Consider the following 22136-nt stretch of genomic DNA (forward strand, 5'->3'; position numbering starts at 1 on the left):
ACAACTTTGCCATTGTCCATGTTTTTCTAGAGGCATACTTTGAAATCTTTCCTTAAGCTGGAAAAGTTAGCCTTTATTTAAAACACAACGGTGGTCTCAATAAGAGCTAATTATGGTTTAATATTTTATTTTAAATTATAATTTTATTGTCATTTTGGTTTGCAACAAGAACTAGCTCATTAAAGAACATAGTGATACTTGTCTGTGCTCATGCATTTTCCCTCAGGAGCCAGAAAATGCTGCAGTTCTTCCAGTTGATCTTAGCAGTTCTAAAACCCCATATGAAATCAATGCTTTAAAAAAGTACATCAAACTACAAATCTGTTTCTAGATTTCAAACCTTTTGAAACTTGTTTGCAAGTCAATCATCTTTTTAAGTTCCATTTGTTGTAAGGGTAGATATTTTTTAGGTTTTGTTCTGATTGTTAGTTGAAACAGCAAGGTATGCTGAGGTTCTATTAATTTGAATCCATCTTACTGTAATTTCTGATACATGCAATGTTTGCACCAGCTTACTGTCATCCCCTTTTTGTCTTCACATGGAGAGCAGTTTCTATTAGAAACTGGAGTTAATGCCACGAAAGATCTATGATCAGATATTTGGACTACCTAACCTGTTAAATAATAAAAGATGTTGGAGCCTGGGGTTTTATAATGTGTTCTTCATCCTCTTAATAAACTACAATAAAATTACTTTAATTGTTGCATGTTCCTTAGCAGCACTCATTGGTGTTCATACAACAGACAGCTTTTGGGTGAAAGGACTTTTTTTCTTCAGTGTGATAGTTTCCTACAATGTTGCTTGGCTACAGACAGAAGTAGTAAAAAAAAAAAAAAAAAAAAAAAACGGATCTAAATACTTCTAAATCCATTGAGATGATTTGAAGCAGTGCATGGGACAAATGGGGCAAGCTCAGATCCACTTGTAAGTGGCAGATAATGTTTCTTAGTCATTCAGTAGCAAAAAAAAATCAGTAACTTAGTAAATGTAATTTATCTAGTCTATACTTACAGGTACTCTTTCACTGCAAGAGTCTGGGTTCATCTGGGTTATTTTGTGAAATAAATTCTAATGATCTCCATCTGTCTTCTGGGAAATAGACTTTCTGTTTCTATTTTGTTTCCAAAATCCACTTGTTAGAAAACTATCAAACTGCTGTGAAAACAAAGCATTTCCTATAACTCTTCTTGATACTCTCCACCCAGTATAAACATTAAATATTTATCATGCCAAGGTTCTCAGATTCCAGTTTAGTCAGGCAGAAGTTGCAGTGCACTCATGTTGTTTAACTCTGGAGCTTTAATCTGTGGCGTGTCTGAGTTCAGACTGGCATAAAGATTCCTTCTTGCTATTAAAACATGCAAATAATTATTTTATTTTATACCATTATACACATTCCACTTCACTGAACATTATTTTGAGCATCATGCTCAAGTTTTTGAAATATTTTTTTCTTTTGTGAATAATGCAAAACTATTCAAGTTTCTATCTCACAGTCATTGTTTACTTACATCTCGTCAAGATCCTTGATTCAATACCTGTATGCAATAAGGAATTCGTTCATTTGGTATCTCCTGCTTCCTCCAGGATGGATATTCCCCTCAATTTATGCAGTTCCTTAGTAGCTGATTTACAAGAAACAAAGATATGGGAAGTGCAAGATCAGAACAGTAAACAAATGACAGACAGACTGGATTTTCAGCCAGGATTACTTGGCACAATGCCATTCCATCTCACCACAGCATGCTGCTGTGTATGACCCAAGCCTCATAGTACAAGAATATGTATTAGTAGAGTGCAGGAAATTCTATGAATGAAGAAAAATATTACCCTGAAAGAGGTTGCCCAGAGATGCAGTGGAATCTCCATCCTTGGAGATAGGCAAAGCTCATCTGGACACAGCCCTGCCTGCTGTAATGGGACCTGCCCTGAGCAGGAGGTTGGACTGGTGAAGCTCCAGAGATCCTGTATCACACTTCTTAGGACTGAGATTTGATGTTGATCTGCCATACTGAAGTACATGTAGCTTTCTGAAGTCTTTTAAATGTCTGTGATCAGGCTCACTGGTACTGAGAGGTTGTCATCTTGACCCCTGAAAGTATCATGCACTACCAGGAGAAGTAGTCAGTAACCTATGTCCTATAAAACCCTATAGAAGGGTTTAATAAGGTTCTTATTTTGAACTTCTTAAGGTTCTTATCATGGAACTGAATTAAGCAGAACTTTGAATTTACTTTACAGGAACATCCATTTGGCATCCAGTTTGTAGACAGGCTGCAAAAGCTGAAGAAAAAAACAAGGTAAAACACAGTATTTTTACCCAGTGTTATTCAGTTGATGTATTTATTAATTTTTTTTTTTTCCCTCAGCAGGCATGGACTGAAGGGTTTGTGAATTTTTCACTACTGTAATTTTAAATTTTAGATTATAGTAATCTAGTTGGCTAATGAAATGTAATCATGTAATATAAATATTCTGCTTTTAATCAGTGATTAAAGCTATAGATTAAGGAGAATGTTGACTTAAGATATATATACACATATATATGCTGAATAAGGAAAAATGTGAAAATATGAATAAGAAAAAAAGTTAATTTTTAACTTCTGTCTGATTATGATGTTATCAGTTCACGACCTCTTGTCTTTTCATGTGGCTCTGAACTTAAAAGATCAAGGGACTTCCACTTTATTTGTTTTTACAAAAAAAGAAATCTCCTTGGAGTTTCTGTTCTATTATTTGTTTCTAAATTGTTGGCAAGCCAGCCACAATTTATTTTAAACTCTGGCTTTGAGTACCTCTAAGTTTGATGATTGTGCACCTCACTCTGTGCAAAGGGAAGAGGGGGGAATTCTGACAACTTGAATAATTACAAGATTAGCAGATAAATAAGCTGTCAGAAGGACATGAAGAATTAATGATCCTTCTGAAGTGGTGGGAACAAGTTACAACTATATTTAATATAGAGGCCAAATGTGGTTTTTTCACTTCTGATGTTCTCTGATGCTCCAAGTGATACTCTTGGTATCCTTGTTCAAAAAAGCTCTGCTTTGGTTCAAGGCTTGGAGGAAGGCACATGGGACAAATCAGAACAGCAGGCAGCATCCATAAAAAGATTTGTAAATCTGGTGCGTTAGAAAGTCCAACTTTGACTGAATTACAGTTTGAAAAAAAAATTGTTTGGGCTTTACTCTAAAAGATCTTGGCTGTAGTTTTTGTACCCATGTGTTTGGGAAGTGATTGCTCTGGTGTTCTTTATGACAAGCTCTGAATATCAAATAATTTTCCTGAGCCTAGCAGTTTTTCTTTTTCCTGGAGTTTTTCCTATTTTCTGATCTTTATGTCCATTCTTGGAAAAACAAAACCAGAAGGAGGGATGTCATTTCAAAGACAGTAATAACGAACTTTTCAACATAACTTGTAAAATCTAGAATGGGATCTACTGCTTGAGAAATTTACTGTTTGACCTTGCAATTTGTTGTTTTTAAGTTATCTTCCTATATATAGATATATGAACAGCATGTAATTAAAGTAGGTGACAAAGGCAAAAGGAGAAAGTGGCAGCATGCTCCAAAACTTTGGAGTTGGAGTGGAGGGGAAAAAGAAGTTGTGAAAGAGAGTGACAGCATAAAGAAAGATGATGGGAGAGTGAGATTTTAAGCAGAAGGGAGGAAGCTGGAAAAGACAGGAGAAATCAGTGCAGCAAGGAAAAGTAAGGTTTATAAAAAGGCATGTAGGGAAAAGAGGTAGGTGGAAGAAGAAAAATGTGTAGTACAGAAAATGAAGTATCAGAGGCAATGGAGTCAACAGAGGTGTCAGGTTTTATTGAAAAAGCTGGGAGATGATGTGGAGCAGGCATGGATGGGGATGCTAAAAAGGGTAGTGGATCATGAAGAGGATAAAGGACATGTGTGAGATGTGGGATGTCTCTTTAGCCATCAGTATCCTCCAAGTCCTTCTTCTCCCTTCACGTTTGTGGAGGTGGTATTGGAGATTGCCCTGGCCCAGGTGCAGGACCTTGCACTTGGCCCTGTTGAATTTCATGAGGTTTGCATGGCCCCACTTCCCAAGCCTATCAGGATCCCTCTGGATGGCATCTCTTCCCTCCAGTGTGTTGTCCCCACCATAGGGCTGGGTGTTATCTGTAGGTTTGTGCTCAGTCCCACTGTCTGGGTCATGGGTGAAGATATTAAGCATTACTGCTCCCAGTATGGACCCTGAAGAACACCACTTGTTTCTCGTTTCTACTTGGGCAGTTCAAAGAAGTTACTGGAAATGTGCAAGGCTCATACTGGGAACTGCAGTAACCTCTTGGTGCCAAGGGAATGCCCTGATTGGGCTCTTCCAAGAGGTGTCAGGAAAAAAGGACTCAGCCCTTGTCTGCCCTTGGAAATACCCTGAGCTTGAAGGAACCTGGAGGTCCTCTTGTGCAACTCCTCTGCTCAGGCTTGGCTGCCTTGGGCCAGATGCCCATGACCATGCTCAGGACACAGAAAGAAGCTTTGAAGCTTTATTTGGGAATCCTGACCTTAATCCAAAACTGTCATTTGACATTAACAGGGTTCAAAACATTGGAATAGTGCAATTTTCTAAAGTTATTTTTCTCTTTTGCCTTGAGTGTCCTGTAGAGACCTCATGAAAAAGAAATATGGTTTGTACATGACATCAGTGTATTAGTTATGCTTTCATGTCATTTACACAAGTTCTGGGAAACTGAAAAGTGCTTTAATCATGCAGAAGAGGTGTTTAATTAGACCGTCTGTCTTAAATGATCATTCCGCAGGTCCTTTTCCATGTTGTGTTCACTGTGAGTGAATGACATGGCAGTTTGACAGGTTACAGACATAATTTAGAATGGTTTGATACCATGACCTTGTAGTAAAAATGTTGCCACTGTATCCTCTTGTAACTTGACCTGTTTCTGATAGTGCCCAAAGGCTGTCCTGGCACCCCAGAAATGCTCTGGGCCATTTTTTCCTGAAGAGCAGGGATAAGAAAGCCATGTGTAAAACAATTCTTGAATTTTGAAAAGGTTACATTGATTGCTTGCAAGTGCTCTTTTGTTTTTAACTCCATTTTTTGAGCTCTCTATAATATGTCCTTTTTGAGTGGTAAAGATTGAATTAAATGGCTTGTGTGCTTTTTGTGAAATAACAGTTATATTATCTTTGATTCTCCTGTATTTCCTATCTATTTCACTTCTCCTGTCATAGGAAACTAGGACTTCCTCTGAGAGTATTATTTCTGTACCTGCTTCAAGTACATCAGGTTCCCCAAGCCGTGTGATCTATGTGAGTATTTCCCAGAGAAATTTGTTCTGTGGGATGGGGAAATCCTCCTGCTTCCTCCTACAATTTAGCACGTTATATGGAAAGTAAGTGTCTCCAAACCACTGCAGTTGGTGATTCCTCTAAAATGGAATTATTTTCTCAGGTTTAGAATATTTGAATACTGCATTTGCTATAACAGAATTCTGGCATTTTCCTCCTATTTTTTGTGGAGTATTTGTAGCATTTATACTACAGCTAGAGCTGGCTTACACCAAAGCATGCAGAATACCACATTTCTTTCTGAAAAGTTTAAGTAAACAGTACAGCCCACAGGTAGATTACAAGCTTAGGTTTGAACACAATTTGTTTAAATTGAGCTCTTGAGCCTGCATCTGATTGCTTATGAAAACACTCGTGTGTGATTGCAGGACTCTGGCCTTGCCAAATGCCACTCCCTTGCTCAGAGGACTTTTGAAGTGTTCGTGGTTTATGAGGTGCTCTGGAAAGCTCATTGAGAGAATTTAAAACAACAAGTATATTAAAATCTTAGGATTTTTTTTTTCAATAAAATCTTTTTTTTTTTTTTTTTTTCAAAAAGATCAGAATTGCTGTAGTGTAGTGTTCGTGGCCAAATTCTCAGGGCTACCAGCAATAGATAAAAATGCAAATGTGATATGATCCATACAGATATCTCTTGCAGGGCTTCAGCATTTCCAGGGCTTTTCTTTCTCCTGGCCAAGTATCCCTCAGGGATGCAGGTCATCCTCATCAGTTAGGACCATATAGTGAGAGAATTGCTGGAGAAGCAATTGACTTCCAGAGTGGTTATTATGCAAATATTAAGGCCTTTTATCTACTACACTGAGACAGGCAAAAGAGTGGTTTGGATCCACACTTGTTCTTTTTCCTCAGATAAAAGTTATTTTGAATACAATATGCACTTTATCTGAGTGAGATTGAACTTGCAGTGGAACAAGTGCCCCTTCTTCAAATGCTTATCAGTGATTCTGAGTGCTGGTGAACTCCAGTAGTATATTACCAGCCAGGAAATGTCATTGTGAACACAGTTCATTGTGCTGGGAGCCTATTATTATGTAAGCACTTTCTTTGGCCAGATGGGCTCTTTTTTTTCAGGCATGCACCATCTCACTGTGTTTTTAAGCATGAGAATTTTGCTAAGATTTATATGTTTTTAGAGACACTTATCTAACTTCAGGATAGTACTGTTTTTATTGATGCTTGTGGTTACAACTTTAAATATGCTTCCCCGGCTGTTAACAGTCAAAGACAAACCTCCATTCTCCTCTTCTGTTTTTGTTTGTCTGTTTTTAAAGGCTATCATTAAATCAGCACATACCTCTGATGTTTGTTACTGCAATATAAAGTTGGGACTGGGAAAGAATAAAGTTGCCTAGCAAATATGAGTCAGAAAAAATAAATTCCCTAGAGGAGTACAAATTCCTGTTCTATCTGTCCCATCTCTCACTGCTTAATTGACAAAACTTGATTTTGATTCATTGATTAAATCCTAGTTTTGCTTTCACAAACACGAAAGTAAAAAGAATTAAAAACACGTTACTGACTTCTGTGTTATCACAACGGTCCCTTGGCTCTCTGTTTTTACATGTGTTTTCTGTTACAGGAGGTTATGACATATAGACATGCTCAAGATTTGTCTTGAGTGCTTTTGTGGCTGGTTTTGCCAAACCTAAATTCTTGCTGCCACTGAAAGGAAGGTCTCACCCACACGTGGCCATGTCCCCCTCTGGCCATGTCTTCCCATCTCCTCTTTGCTGCTAATACCAGTGTGTAGACAGAGATATGCAGTCAAATTTGAGGCCAGACTGAGCTAAACAATAACCCAGGAAAAACCTCCAGACAACCAAAGAGGCAAAAAAAAAAAAAAATAAAAGCCAAAGCTGTCTTACATGACTTGTAATGCCTATGTAGAAGGCAGAACAGGGGTGGGATAGTGCACACAGGGCAGCAGCTTGCAGCAGTAGCAGGGATTCAGATCATTAAAACCCGTAGTAAAACCATACCTTACCAGCTGGCGAGCTCTGTGAAGTATTTCATGGACAAAAGAGTTTATATAAAACAGTTCAGTCTCAGGAACTGAGAGATCATGGTGCTTCCAAAGCCACTGAGTCAGACAGTGCTGAACATCACTGTGGACACCACGCCATCGCAGGGCAGGCATGGGCGTGGGCACAATGGGAAAGGTGAAGAAAAGGGGTTTTTTACATAAACGTGAATGTGCTTCATACAGATGGTTTACTACAGCCATAAAACTTCTTCTTCATCTACTGATAACAGACTTTGGCGTTTTCTTGCACTGAGAGAGGGCACAGGCCTTTTGAAGGTAATGGGCGTCTTTTCATGACCCATAGGGATGACTTTGTTATATCCAGACCGAAATTTGCCCTAGTGCTGGCAACCCCTCAGAGTCTCTAATTAAAAATTTGTTGATTTCTAAGTGATGCCATTAAATAAGGTTTAAATAAAAGACCTGCTTTATACTTTGCTTAATTTTATTGAGACAGAATTAGGTGTTCCAACCTAATATATCCAACTGGAAGGCTTACCCTAGTTTACATAGCTGTGTTGTGTGTGCTCTCATACAAGAAATAGAAATCACACTGTATTTTTATGCAGACCATATTCACAATTACACTCTTGTAAAATTACATATTCCAAATGAAATAGATACTCTATACTTAGAGCATGGTTTTACCAGAATCCAATATTCCACATTACTGAAGAAATGGCTTGAAGCCTCTCAGCTGTAATTTGAGCTTTCCTGAGCAGATTTGAACTCCATTCACATAATTGAATGTAGGTGAAACAAATAGAATAAAAATATAGTGTATGTAGACTCAATGTTTGGAGAATTGAGTGTTTAGAAAGCAGCTGTATCCCTAAGGTGTTTCTTCATCCAAATTTGTCCACATTGTTATATCCAAACTGAAAGGAATTACGTAACAAGATAAGCTTTACTCCTCTGACAGATCTGAAGTTTAACAGGAAGTTGCGCATTGGGATGGAGAGCCAAAGTGACTGTAATTCACACACATTTAAATATTCCCAATTCTGAACTACTTTGGATTCACTAGAATAGTAGCCAAAAGCCTGGATACCTTAAGTGAAATCACAGCCTCTTTGGCCTTCCTTGTAGGTATAATGCTGCCCAAGTATTTCTGGGACAGATGGGACAGACAGAATCTTTACCTTTGCATTACCTGTCTCTGCATTAGAGCTCTCCACTGGTTTCTCAGCAGGGAGGGTCTTAGTTTCATTAAGGCTCTATTTCACAGCTCTTCAGCTTCTTAAAGGTGCTGCAAAGAAAGTGAGATCTGTAGATTGCTGAAGAATTATAGACTTGGTTAAAACACATTTTTTCATTAGTTTTGAGGATGGGAGTATGTGGAGGTTATGGCAGCTTGGTTCTACTTTCTTATTTAAGAGTAATCTTCCTTCCTTTCATGTAGTTTATGTTTGCACAAATTCATGCATTGTTTTAGAAAAAGGGATAACTGAAAGTTGTAATTTTTTCCTGGGTTCTTAAACTGATAGAAAACTCCCCTGGAAAATCTATTGAACTTTTCCTAGCTCGTACTAAGGAAAACAGAATTACTACACACATAAATGCTGGATAGTTTTGTACTTTTGCATGTGGAAAATATTATCACAGTTTTATAGCTGATCATACTGAGATTTTCAGAGCATAACAAGCTTCACTCATCTTTTTGTTGCCAACAAAGAGCTTATCGTTCTGTGAAACCTGAAGTGGGAATGAGACAATTGTGCTGTCCATTTCTCCACTCTCAGTGTGGCCAACTTGTCATCATATCTGCAACATAGTATGTGCTGGATGCAATTTTGGTGTCATTATCCTAAGGATAATCTGTGCAAGAGTGGCAGCTTGATAATAAGTTACATGCTTTTGGAATATGTGTAGTAGGAGGAGAACAGGGACCAGCACAGACCCTCTGCTGTTTGTGTGAGTCTCATGAGAGGATTTGAACTTTACTTGAGTGGTATCTGTGATCTTCCACCGTGGTGCAAATCCATCATCTGCTGGTTTGTGACCCATAATTAAGGGCTGTTTAGACATAGTCAGGAAAGGAGGTGAAGCTGTGGGCCACAACTGAATGGAAAAGATCATAGAGCTGAGTAATGCTTTTCAGCATCTGGAGAGTATATGCTGAAAATACGTATTTGATTATGCACCACTGCTTACAGCAGGGGAATTCTGCACACCGAAACCACTTCAAAATTCAGTGTGTTTTGCCTGAAAAAGACTACAGTGGCTGTCCCCTGTATCTGTTTGTGCATGCAGGAGTAAGTGGGATATAACCAGGAATTGGAATGATGCCATGCTACTCCTGTTAGTCAAATGTCAGTGACAAGGTAGAAAGCAACAGTATATAAAAGGAAACAGCACCAATATTTAGCATTGTGTAGTAAATACAAGAGATTTAAATGGTCACAAACACAAAAAGTGGTTTATTATGATTATGACTTTTCTACCTACATTTATCTTTCCTTGTCTGATTGCATCCTGCTCATATTCTTTCTTATTCTCACTGCTTTCTTTCCTCCTTTTCTTAGGCAAAGCTTGGAGATGAAATTCTTGACTACAGGGACTTGGCTGCTCTTCCTAAAAATAAAGCCATCTATAACATTGACCGCCCAGATATGATCTCCTATTCTCCATATATCAGTTACTCTTCAGATGACAGGCATAGTTACGGGGAGGTACTGAAACATGGGTATTATTTTTACTATGAGTTTCAGGTTTTATGTGCATCACTGAACATCTTGCCAAAAACTATTAACATGTGCATAATTTTTTTTTTTAAAATGTAACTTTCATAGCTGTAGTTAATTGAGTCATGTCATCCATTCATTCACAATGCCTTCCAAAAAAAAAAAAGAACAACCAAACCCAAGATGTTCATTTCTGCTCATTTCATTTTTTAGTTTGTAGAAATTAAAACATTGCTTTCTGTGATCATTTTTTACAGAGATGACATGTAATTAAAATATTTTTCCATGGGAGTAGTTCTGGATGTGGTAGGAAACAGGAGCCATTGCTAATTATAATGCAAAAATGAGAAGCAAAGCCAAATGTCTTTCATGTTTTTGTTTTGTTTTGTTTTGTTTTTTTATCAAAGTGTACCATGTTATTTTGGTAACACAACAATGGTATCACTTTCCTGTGTACAAACTTTTTTCAACTGTCCCTTACTTGACTTCATCCTCATGTCATGCATGCACTTCAGCCTTTTCATATGCAGAGCTAATATGATTCATTTTGTGCTAATGAAATCTAATTTAACATAATACTAACATACTAATAACTAATACTAATTCTGGGCTTTGTGGAACATACTTGTATATAACTCCTGTCATGCAAGTTAGCTTTTCTTCTCTGAACATACCTACATTTCATTTGACTTTCTGATTGCTTTTATAACTTTAGCTACATTTTTACAAATTAAACCTTTACAATGTGCTAGATATGAGCAACATACATACAGTCTAGCATGGAAGTCTACTTTGTTCTCTCCAGGTGTAAGTGAATGGGCAGAAATAAATGCTATAATTAATAGTCATGATGTTTATAATAGCCCTAATCATGCTATCACTTGCACTTTTTACACTTAATCAGTACCACTAAGGTCTCAGTACCACTGTCAGGTGAAGTAGAGTGCTTATGTTGGGTTTTGCAGACCTTCTTCCAAGCTGTCTCTGCACAGTGCTGAACCATGGTCGCTCCATTGTGAGGTATTCAGAAACAGTTAAACTGTATTTGGTAAAGGGTTTAAATGGTATTCAGGTTTCTGATTTCACAACATCGAAAGCTGCTGCCTCACCCTGAACCTGTGGAGCATAATCACTTCCTTCCTATGTCAAAATTTGTTGGTGCCAATGGTGGTTGTGGCCCTCCTCAAGTGCCTGGTGACATCCAGGCTTGGCAGAGGTGCACAGACCAAACATGGACTGTGTTTGCAGTCCAACAGGCATATTTCCTGGTGCTCCAAATATTTATTATCCTTGATATTAGTAGGGGGGAAAAAAAATCCTGTCTCCCAAATTTCAGCATCCTGGCTTCTTACCTGCAGCTTCAATACTTTCAGTCAATTTGCTCAACTTACCAAACATAGTGTTTGATTTGGAAAGGAAAATGAGCTGCAGATTGTCAAATTACATGGTGTTTAATTGAAAATAAACAGTGCGGATGTTTTTCTTTCCCTTAAAATGGTCAGTTCTAGTCCTGATTTTGGAGGTCCTTCAATGCAGATTTAGAGTTAGGGCATGTGTGTAGTTTCAGGCAGTTGCTTTAGCTGGGAGTTCCCTGTTGCCCTTTCTCTGTGGTACAGGACTGGCCTCATCAGACTCCAGGAATTTTTAGTAGAAAAATCACTAAAAGACTAATATGAAATTATTTATGTATTAGTCTTTATGTACTTCATTAAAAACAGAGAATAAGAAAAATTGGTCTAACTTAATTGACAGGTGTTTTTCCTAACTATATCATGTGTTATACATGGATAGTGATATTTTAGGAGTAGTTCTTCTCATGAGTAACATCATGCATGAATTTGTATCACTAATTTGTTGTGTGTTGCTGTTTGCAGTCACCTCAGTTGCTCTCTCCAACACCTACTGAGGTAATCCCCAATGCCTTTGTTCTCCTATTCTCACCCATTTTGTGATGCATAAACTGGTCATAATGATAACCAGCAGTGTCTGAAATGTGGGGTTTGCCCCTTGCCTCTACAGTGCATGGGGTTTATAATTTATGATTTTCAGAGTGTTACTTGTGTTCAATGCGTGCTCTGCTTCTGGATTGTCATCTGTATGCATCAGTCTCCACTGTCATTCATGTTTCTGCTTTCCAAAATAAAGGTTGTATGGTGGTCACTTCTTCAAGCTCCACTAAATAAATTATATTGGGAAATATGATTTATGTTCACATTTAAAGCTGCCCATGTGAGCTGATTTGAATTAATGCTCAGCACAGATTTCTTTTTTTCTTCTCATTTTTTTTATTCCACAAATAGTTAAACTACTTATACTATTTGTGTACACCTACTTTTAAATCATTTGCACATACCTGAACTTCTAGGTCTGTGTATTTTGATGTGCATTAATTAAGCTAGTCATTGTTTCAAGAAACATCAGTTTGGAAGCTGTGAAAGCATTTCATGTATTTTCCCAGATAGTTACTCAATTACGTATCATGGGTCTGTCTAATTTCTCCATTATCCCAAATTTATGTACTGCAAAATTTTGGTAATCGTGGAGAATTAAGGACTATAAATCACTTTAATAACTGGTTAACAAGAGAGGTTAACCAGCAGAGATGTAATTTATTTGATAACTTAAAAATAAAAGCATGTTTTGTGTAATATTTGGTTACATGAACTAGGTTGACTGTTCCTTGCAGAGACACAAGGTACACAAAGGTAAGGTCTGAAACAATACGAAAACTTGATGGTTTTGGGAGATTATAGTAATATCCTTTAAATTCAGTTACCAAACAGCCAATATTAAGTTCCAAAAGTGATATTGCTGTGGAGGTTGGGACTGCCATGATTTGTGTATACTCCCATGTTATCCAGCTTTTCTGTGCTTGCTGTCTCTTTTTAAGGAGTCTGTGATCAGGTGCTCAGGCGTCATCATCATCTGCAAACTTGTCACCAGTTTTGTTGCAGGGATTTTTGTTAGAGGAGAGTTCCGCTATGTCATTCAATTGGACACATCACAGACCATTAGCTGACACTCAGATGGTATTTATATATCATTCCAAGACTTTGTAGAGCCGTTGCAATACTGCTTGTAATTCTCTTCACAAAAGTTAGAGTGGGTATTACACAATGTATTACACAATGTAGGTATGTTGGGGAGGAAACATCTCAAGCTGGACGTAGAAGAGTTGGTGGCAGAATGCCTACAGAACACTGCACGCTTGGGAAGGCATCAGTTGTTCTTAGTTCTTTGTATAATTACTTCTGAACTTGATATTAAAGGAATAAAGCTGATGCTCACTATACTAAACTGATTTTCCACTTTTGAAAATGCAGCTGGTAGGTCTGGGGTGATGTTGAAGGAAAAACCTGATGATGTGGAATATTGTACATCTCTGTAGAGTCAAGGGTAGTCCCAGAGAAGCCAAATTCATCTGAAGATGAATGTATGGACATAATTAAGTTGTTTTGATAAGAATTTGGGAGATGATGGTAGGGATAAGTAGGATGTTTAAACATTTGTTTAAATGCTGAATGATCCAGTAGGAATCAAACAGATCCCTAAAGGCACCCCAATATTCATGATAAGTGACTAGTAGTTGATACAGTATAGGATATCTTCATGCTTTTCTACTGGAATAGGAGAGGGGAAGCATTTTTTTGAGTATGACTTTCCATAAAGAGCATCTGCAGGTTACATTGATTTGTTTTAATATGAGGTTAACTCAAGCCAATTCTTTCATGTCCTAAAAAGGGGGAAATTTGAATTTTCTTTTATAGCTAGTCTATACTAAGTCACTACCCCATCTATTTCACTCAGTAGTGCTTTTACTGTTAAGGAGACCCTACTTACAAGTTGCAGTTGCAGTTTAACTTGCTGTTGAAAATCAGAGCCTTGGGTTGTGTGTGCATGGTTTTAAGAGGTTGAAGCCAAGGGTTTAGTGGGAATTGGGTTATATGACTGGCTCTGCACAATGGTGCAGTATTAGTGCTAATGCTACACGTGTTAATATTGGGTTTCTTAGGGTAGTGACCGTGTTACAGTGTGGCACACTGGGCAATTTATACACAGTCAATTTCATGATGTAGTGAAACCAGCAAATGCTGATTTTTGTGTTGTCTGTAACCATTATGCATCTATTCATATGGATACAAAGTGCCCATAATACTGTCATGGTGACCTGAGCTCATCTTCCACCCACTTTTATTTGTTCAGGAAATTATGCTGTCCTGAAACAGCACTTTCACAGTTCTTTTCAAATTAAATTGTAATTTGATTTATGTCTGTGCTGACTTTCCTGGCAACGTGACTTATCTCTGGTGCTTGGCAGGGCTCTTTCAGTCCCACCACAGGTGGAGGTGCTGAAAGCCACTTGTTTCATTAGGATTGCATGGAATCTTGGGACAGCATCAACTCCCATCCACACAGCACAGAAACACGTGAGATGGCATATTCTGCCTGTTCAAGAAGTCACTTCTCTAATAACATGTCTTTCCTCTCTTCCTTGAAGGGTGACCAAGATGACAGATCTTTCAAGCAGTACAGGACATCAAGTCCTAGCTCTGCTGGCTCCCTGGGCTATGGTCGGTACACTCCCACCTCCCATTCTCCTCAGCATTACAGCAGACCAGGTAATCAAAAAGCAGCCTTAATTATTTGCTAGATTTTTCCATTACTTTGTGTTATGTTTTAAGTGGAATTGACTCCAGCATGCAGGGGTTTAAGGTGGAATAGCAGTTCATTGCAGTAATTTATTTACAGTGAAAAGTGAATTTATTCCATGGGGAGAAAGGAAACAAGTGCTTCAGGAACCTGCTTCCAAGAAAACAAAACTAGGCATTTAAGAAAAATTGATTTTATGTAGACACGAGATAGGAGAGCTTAAGTGACGTAATCCTGGTCTCATGCTGCCTGAATGTACACACTCAATCCACAGCTCTTCCAAGGTGTGGCACAGTAGCAGTGAATGCACACAAAGCCAAGACAACGGTTGGGTGACTTTGTGTTACATTCCTGTACCACAGGGTTCGTGTCCCCTCTCCACAATGCAAGAGCTGGAGGAATGACTGATTCTGATGGCTTCATTTTGAAGGCCAAGTTGCTTTAGTTGAGAAACTTATGGAGTGTTTTTTGCAGCTTTGGGCTGTAGTAGCAGCTGTGTTGGTGCTCTCATCACACAGACAGAAGGGTCCATCTCCTTTTGACCTTTGCATGAGAATGCTTTAAGAAACCCCATTCATATTTGGGCTCTGTAAAAGGTTTTATTCTCAGAAATAATCAGTGAAATTGATCAAAATTAAGTTAATTTTTTCTCTACTCCATCATTCAGGTGAAGAACACAGGGCATTTATATTATTTTTCTGTTGTTGTCTTTTAATTTCATTGGGGAAATTAAATTTAATTACATAATAATTCTAAACTAGTTTGTAAATTTGCAAATTCTTAATCTTTGATGGGGAAATGAAGATTTGAGAGGTAACAGAAACAATTTTTGCAGGAATTGAGTATTTGGACTGCATAAAGTCTTTCACAAAATGGAAATGAGGTGGAGTATAAAAAAATCTATTAGAGTGCCATTAATCTCTGCTGAAGGTCTTGTAGCTGTCATGCCTAATCTTAGTAGCCCAATTGTAAAGCAAAGAGGAAAGACAAAAGGAATTCCAAATAAATTCTAATGCTTTAAAATTTAGAAGATAATCTTCATAAACACCATTTTTAATAATTGCCACTAGTCCTCCAAACTGTGTTATCAGGACATTATTGCAGCAAAGCAGAGATGATTTGAGAATATTTTTCAAGGTATTTAATCACATCTCTAACTTTCAGAGCTCAAGTAACTTCAGGATGTTTCTTCAATTAGTTAAATTAGCTGTGCACTGGAGTGCCCTGGTGCGTTGTAAATCCTACCAGTGTGCAGCACAGACAGTGAGAACTGGACCTGCACAGTTCTCTGGCACACTTCTCTGCAGAGACAAGGCTCTTCCCATTTCATTTCATTAGATCCATTATGAGCATTTCTCATTCCCTCTTGCAGCTTTTTAATACGCAGGTTTTCCCCTGAGTACAGCCATGCTTTTTGTGGTGCCTTTTCTGGAATATTTTCTGATGCATTACAGCATTTGGGGTGATGCCCTTTCTGTCTGCAGAAAGCCCCTGTCCCTTGGCCGACCCCATAGCCTGGCCACTGGCATGTTTTTAGCAGTAACCAGAGGAAGATGAAGACTTAAATGTAAACTGTATGTTTTCTAAGCATCAGGAGGAAAATGTTCCTGAAAAAAAAAAGGATGGCATTGTAATTTGTGGCTTTCAGTAAGTGAACTAAATAGTTTATTTTCACTTACTCTCTGTTGCCCCCAGCTGGTACTCACAGTCTTGGTACCAGTAGCTGCATCTCCCTGCCCCAACACCCAAGCCTTACATCTACATTCAGACATCATTACATCCCTTTCTTCAAAGGTAAGGTACAAGAATGCCAAACCGTGCTGTGATAATGTAGATTTATTCAGCTGTGTTTCACTTTTATGTCTGTGCAAGCATGGCTTCCACTTGGATAAAATTTGTCTTAATTTTGTGCAAGTGCTTCCTTGATGTACTGTGTAAGTTTTACAAACTGAGTGGGTATAGGGTGTTTTATTTTTGCTTTTTCAGTGAGTGTTCAGTGTCTTTCAGAGGAGTAGAGGGGAGGAATTGGATTTTACAATGAAACTGAGGAAGGGAAATATTTAAAAGTATGTTAGTTCTAAAATACCTTTACCCTTTGTGGTGATGCTAAATAGTACAATAAGCTTAAACATCTGATACAGTGTAGGATGATCTGACCTTCCAACCTACATTTAGATATTCTTCGTATTTTTTGTAGCATTGCCAAAAATTATGATGGCTGGTTACATCAGTGCAGCTGCACTGACCATCAGTTAATCTGTGCCATATCTTATGAAACAGTAACTGAATCTTTATTCTCCTTTCCATTTTTTTTTTTTTTTTTTGAAGTGGGTATTAACTTGTAGAGAACACCATGTTGTGGATGAGGCAGTGGTGAGGAATGCCAGGAACCTTGGAAGCAAAGGCTTTTTTTCAGTCATTTGGTTAAATGTCTGAGAGAGGAGGCATTTATACCAAATTTGTCTTCCCCTGAGTCTGTCTTCTCTAGTAACAGTATGAATTGCGAGGCCAAGGGAATGGCAAACACTTTCAACACCTGTTCCTTGACTCTCAGATACTCTCTGATATAAAGTATCACTGTTCTTGAGGTTGTAACCAGTAGAGAAAAGAGAATGACCCTCTCCAGGAGCCAGACTTGCACATTTAAGCAAATAGCAGGTACGGACTGCCTTTGGAATAATAGTAACTAGTGCTTCTTCATTGAGCCCTGATGCTGGCCAAAGTCAGCTGAATTTCACTGGGATGAGCAGGAAACGGAATCAAGCTTGAGACATCCAAATATGATCCTTGAGAGAAAATTTTGGAGGAAAGAGCTGATGAGATTAGCTGGTTTAGAGGCTTCCTGCAAAGCTCCTTTCCATGACTAGAAGCAGTCAGCCTCCCACACATCCCTGTTGAATGGCACAATCCCTGGTATTCTCTGAGGCACTGCTCAAACTGGTTTTTTCTAATCTGTCCTCTCATTTTGGATGGTATTACCACCCTGATGTACTGAGTAAGAGAAGCTTCTTTGGTGTGCTGCAGCACATGATTTCAGTGTATGGAAAGCTCTTTATCAAAGTCCCGTTGGCAGCTGCTTGGCAGCACTCCTGTGCAAATGAGTTCCTGCTCAGTGCTACCTGCTGTTTCTCAGAGCAGCAGCAATTATTAAGTGCTGCTATTTGGATGAAGGAATCACCAAGTGGGACCTCCTTCAGCCCAAATAATTATTAGTAATATGATCAAAATTATAATACTTTGCAATTCTACAGCCCTTTTTTGTCAAGGAGCTAAAATATTTTGCAGACAGTACCTTACAGTGCCTCACAGTGTTCCTGTGAGGCAGGCGAACCTTTTTATAATTTCCTTAAGTAGGTAATCTTGAGCCCTGCCAAGGCTGAATAGATTATTCACTGGTTTACACTGAGTTAATGTCTCTGTCCAAAATGAGTCAGAAGATTTGCTTCCTCTTCAAGGTCTCTGAATTCAGAGTTCCAGAATGTGGTTTTTTCCTAATCTTAAGGAGCCTTTTGATGGTGTGGGTGTGCTCTGTTTTTTTTTTTTTTTTTCTTCAAAGTGGTTAGTGTGGGAAGAGTGGGGTTGTAGCAATAGTTGGTTTGTGTTCAGACCAACCTTAATGTTGCCGCTTCAGTTTTAAGTAAGTGAAATTCTGCTTATTAAAAAAAAAAATAAAATGTAAGATCAAAAAATAATACACTGCTTTACTATACTAGAAGTAATCTTTTTATAACCAGCACTCCACATATGTCGTAGAAGAGATTTCTTTATGCTTTGAGTAGACAGATACATTACTACCCTAGGGAAATTAGGACAAACAAAATCTTCCTTTTGATTTTACTGAGGTCACCTCATATTCTTCCTGAGAATGACAGGGTTCATAATTTTTTCCAGTGACAAATATGATTACTAAGTTCCTGTTCTTCCATCAGCGTTCTGCAGTCTAGCTCGCATGAAGTGTAATGGGATGAGCTGTTATTCATCATGAAGACAAATTATTTGGTTGTGCTTTTTTAAGGATTTTTGTCTTCAAAATAATGCCTGTGACAACCTCACTTCAAGAAGGCTTCACAGTTTATGCCCTTGCAAGACATAGGTGTGATATTCCAAGTACTTATGCTTGGTGTAGCAGTTCCTCTTGAGGTGATGGAGTCTTTGAGTGTGCTGAGCCCTGCTGAAATACTGTTTGCTTAAAACATGGTGGAAATTGTCTTGCCTTTCTAGTGCAGGAGCATAGCTTCCAAAGCTCTGCTCTTTTTTTTTTTTTTTTTTTTTTTTGACTTTGAAAACTCGAGAAGAATTAGTCATCAAACGTTAAAAAACTTTTTCTAATTTAATATGCCACGGGCAGAGATATTAAAAGGGTCCAGTTTTTTGAGTAGGCTTGGACAGCTCCCTCATTAAACCAGTGGCATCATGAGCTGTTTGTTCATCTGTTCTGAACTTAGACAGTTCTTACTATAACTTATTATAAAATTTCCCATCCACACATAAAAGCTGACAAAGTAGGAGATATAAGCAATATTATACTTTTCCTGACAGTCCCTTGAAAAGGGAGCCTGGTCTGAGCCCTGGTCAGTTGGCTCTGCATACACAGGGTTAAAAGTACAGCCTGCCCTGTCAGCAACCAGAAGACACAAGGAAGTTTTTGTGGTTTACACTCAAGTTTAAAGTAAGCTTTCCCAGATTCTTTCCAAGTTAAATAACATCCAGGGAAGAGTTCAGGATTCTGGTTTTTTGCTCTTCACTGATCAATAGAGAAGATCACAGCCTGTGGCTGCTTATGGCAGAAGGCAACCCCAAAAGTTTGAAAAATTGCTCTCTCTGGTAGTTGTCTTTTCTCTGAGAGTTTATTTGAAGTTCTTCTTCAGTCTATACTAGGCAAACTTTGAAAGAGAGAGTTTATTGGCAAAGTTTTATTTTAGAGATTTAAATTATAGCCTAGCTTATGCAGCTGTCTGTAGTTCCTACTCATTAACTTTCTACATGGGTCTTCAGCTTGCTTTATTATTAAACACTCATTTTTATATGCAAATTGTGAAATACAACTACTCACATGTTTGTCCAAATCAATGGCAGAATTAAAGTTCAAATGTGCATCAGTTTGTATGAGTGGGATCCAAGAAAAACCTTTTCCAGCATTTCATCCTTAATTCTTCCATGTTCAGCAAGTTAGAAGTGATGGCTTTGCAAACTGCTCCACACAGATGACCCTTGCACTGAGCAATTTTTAGATTCCCTGTCCCCTGGTACTTGCACTTATATCTTGTGTTCCTACAAGTTAATTCCTCTTAATTGATGCTTCCTTCTGATTCCTTGCTGACATTCTACCTCTATCACTGAAGAATGACTTTCTGTGTGTGTGAAATACCAGCATCTTGGGTCACTGCTCAGTGAAGTGATTATTCATGCAGATCATATATGAATATACATTTTAATAATATGCTAATCTTTAAGTAAATGAGGAATTAATACACTGTGAAAATTGCTTGAGAACTTTCATTTTCTGTTTAAATTAGAAAACTCCAATAACAGTATCTTATTTGAGTGAAGGACATTACAAAAATTTTAAGAATTTCGGATGTGTAAGGGGCCTTATTTTAGTGACATTGAGGCTTCTTCTATTTAATAGGGGTGGGCAGGAATCTGGGCAGCAAGCAGCAAACAAAGAGGGAATTTATAAGTGTAGAGTGAAAATCTGTCCCCACTTTTTTCCTTCCAAAAGCAAAGTAGGAATCAAGAAGCTGAATAACTGTCTGGTTTCTTGTCTGAGGACTACATGTCTGTAGGCTCATGGTGATGCACCAGATTCTTACTAATTCTATAACTTTTCCTTAACATTTTGGAAGGACTACAGGCTATCAGCACCTGTAGCTGGGATGACAGTCTCTCAATGTCCCAGATTACACTTTTTCAACAAGAAATCACTGTTACTGAGTGGTCGCAGCTGAACAGCTTTTGAGTTCCAATTTTTCGTCTACTGTGAACACTACAGACACAAATTTTAGGATGGATTCCTTAGTGTATTGTCATGAGATAACACAGCACGCTGTCCTGACCTCGTCTGTCCTGTCTCTGCTCCTGCTGAGCTCGGTGGCACTGTCCCCCTGGCCTCAGTGGTGCACGGCAAGGCTGGCTTTGGTGACAGTGGGTTGGCCATGCACCCGCTGCTTGTCACCAGAGACCACCTCCACGGGCATGGCCTTGACAGCTCTGGTAACCCAATAGCTCTGTGGTTATGAAACATCCCCTTCATGAAAGCAGAACTCACTTGCAGATGTAATGCCCCGAGCTGCTGCACTTTATTTACCCCAGGGAAACTTGCTACAACTTCATCATTACTAGCCATTAAATTTGTGCTTCATCTGCACTAAAACAATAACAGCAATGTAACAATCAGGTGATGCAAGAATAAATGTCATGTTTGCTTCCAGTTGCTTAACAGTGCTGTGAACTAAAAGGATTTTACAAGTCCCAAAAAAGTAGAGCTTTACTTTTTTGTTTGCCAAGCAGCACTATAATGCCATAGAGCGTGCTTCAGGGAAATAAGCCAAGAGGGGATGAATGGCACCTAATAAGAATTTGACAAAACAAGTAGAAAAATGAATATGGAGAAATCCTATGTATATCTTAAAATCTGATGAAGTGACTATGGCATTATAGATCCATGACTTGATAATCCAACCTTGTTTGCATAAAAATGCTGTGGCATGTTACCTGTGGGAAAAGTTTGCAATTGAAAGCCGAATTTCAACATCTTTTTTTTGTCATTGATATACGCAGGATTTTTTGACTTAACCATAATGTTTATATTTTGGTCTAGTCCTGCTTTGAGATAATTTAAACAATACTGAATTATGTATTACTAGTTTGAGGGGCAGGCTGCGAGCCATAGCATTAAACTTTAAAACGCTTGATCAGTAGATTATTCAGTTAAGGCTATGCAAAACACATTGCAAGATTCTGGACGTTCTTATCCTTTGATTTTCTTTTTTAAAGCATCATTAAAAGAGAAATTTTCACTTCAAAGTAGGGCATCTTAATCTGATGTCTGTCAGATAGTAACTTTTGATGAGGTGTTTGGAGTCTGAGCCAGTATACTATGCTGAAAAATAATGGGTTTTACAAAAACATATATTTAAAATCGTTGGATTAACAAGTCATTCTAAACAAGCTTTTATGCTTGAAATACTCTGCTTTCCATTTTTCTTTTATCTGCTTTCTTTGCTCTTCCCCTTGGAGGCAGTGAAAGTGGTCGGAGCACTCCAAGCTTATCCATGTACTCTGACAGCAAATCTTCACCTTCTGTCTATCAGCAGGCTCCTAGGCATTTCCATATTCCAGGTAGGCATTAACTGCTTAGCTTTTGATCTTCGATTTCTGGCACCTGTTTATTCTATTCTGAATGTAACTTTTTTTTTTTTTTTTTTTTTTTTTTTTTTGGCATTGAT

The 22136-nt window shown here is 38.2% G+C and overlaps 1 protein-coding gene across 7 annotated transcripts in view; it reads left to right on the forward strand.

Moving 5' to 3' along the window:
• ABLIM2 (actin binding LIM protein family member 2) overlaps window positions 1-22136 on the forward strand; it is a 101452-nt gene that overhangs the window by 52537 nt on the left and 26779 nt on the right. For 4 of the 7 annotated variants that reach the window (XM_066317216.1, XM_066317215.1, XM_066317219.1 and 1 more), the window contains exons 8-11: window positions 2243-2301; window positions 5212-5289; window positions 9880-10026; window positions 14537-14657. In XM_066317216.1, coding sequence (XP_066173313.1) covers window positions 2243-2301; window positions 5212-5289; window positions 9880-10026; window positions 14537-14657 — 405 coding nt within the window. Of the gene's footprint in view, window positions 1-2242; window positions 2302-5211; window positions 5290-9879; window positions 10027-14536; window positions 14658-16383; window positions 16483-21927; window positions 22030-22136 lie in introns of all 7 variants that reach the window. The other 3 variants (XM_066317213.1, XM_066317212.1, XM_066317214.1) reach the window with 2 other exon arrangements.

Source organism: Sylvia atricapilla, chromosome 4 (assembly GCF_009819655.1).
Source record: "Sylvia atricapilla isolate bSylAtr1 chromosome 4, bSylAtr1.pri, whole genome shotgun sequence".
Classification (NCBI taxonomy): Eukaryota; Metazoa; Chordata; class Aves; order Passeriformes; family Sylviidae; genus Sylvia; species Sylvia atricapilla.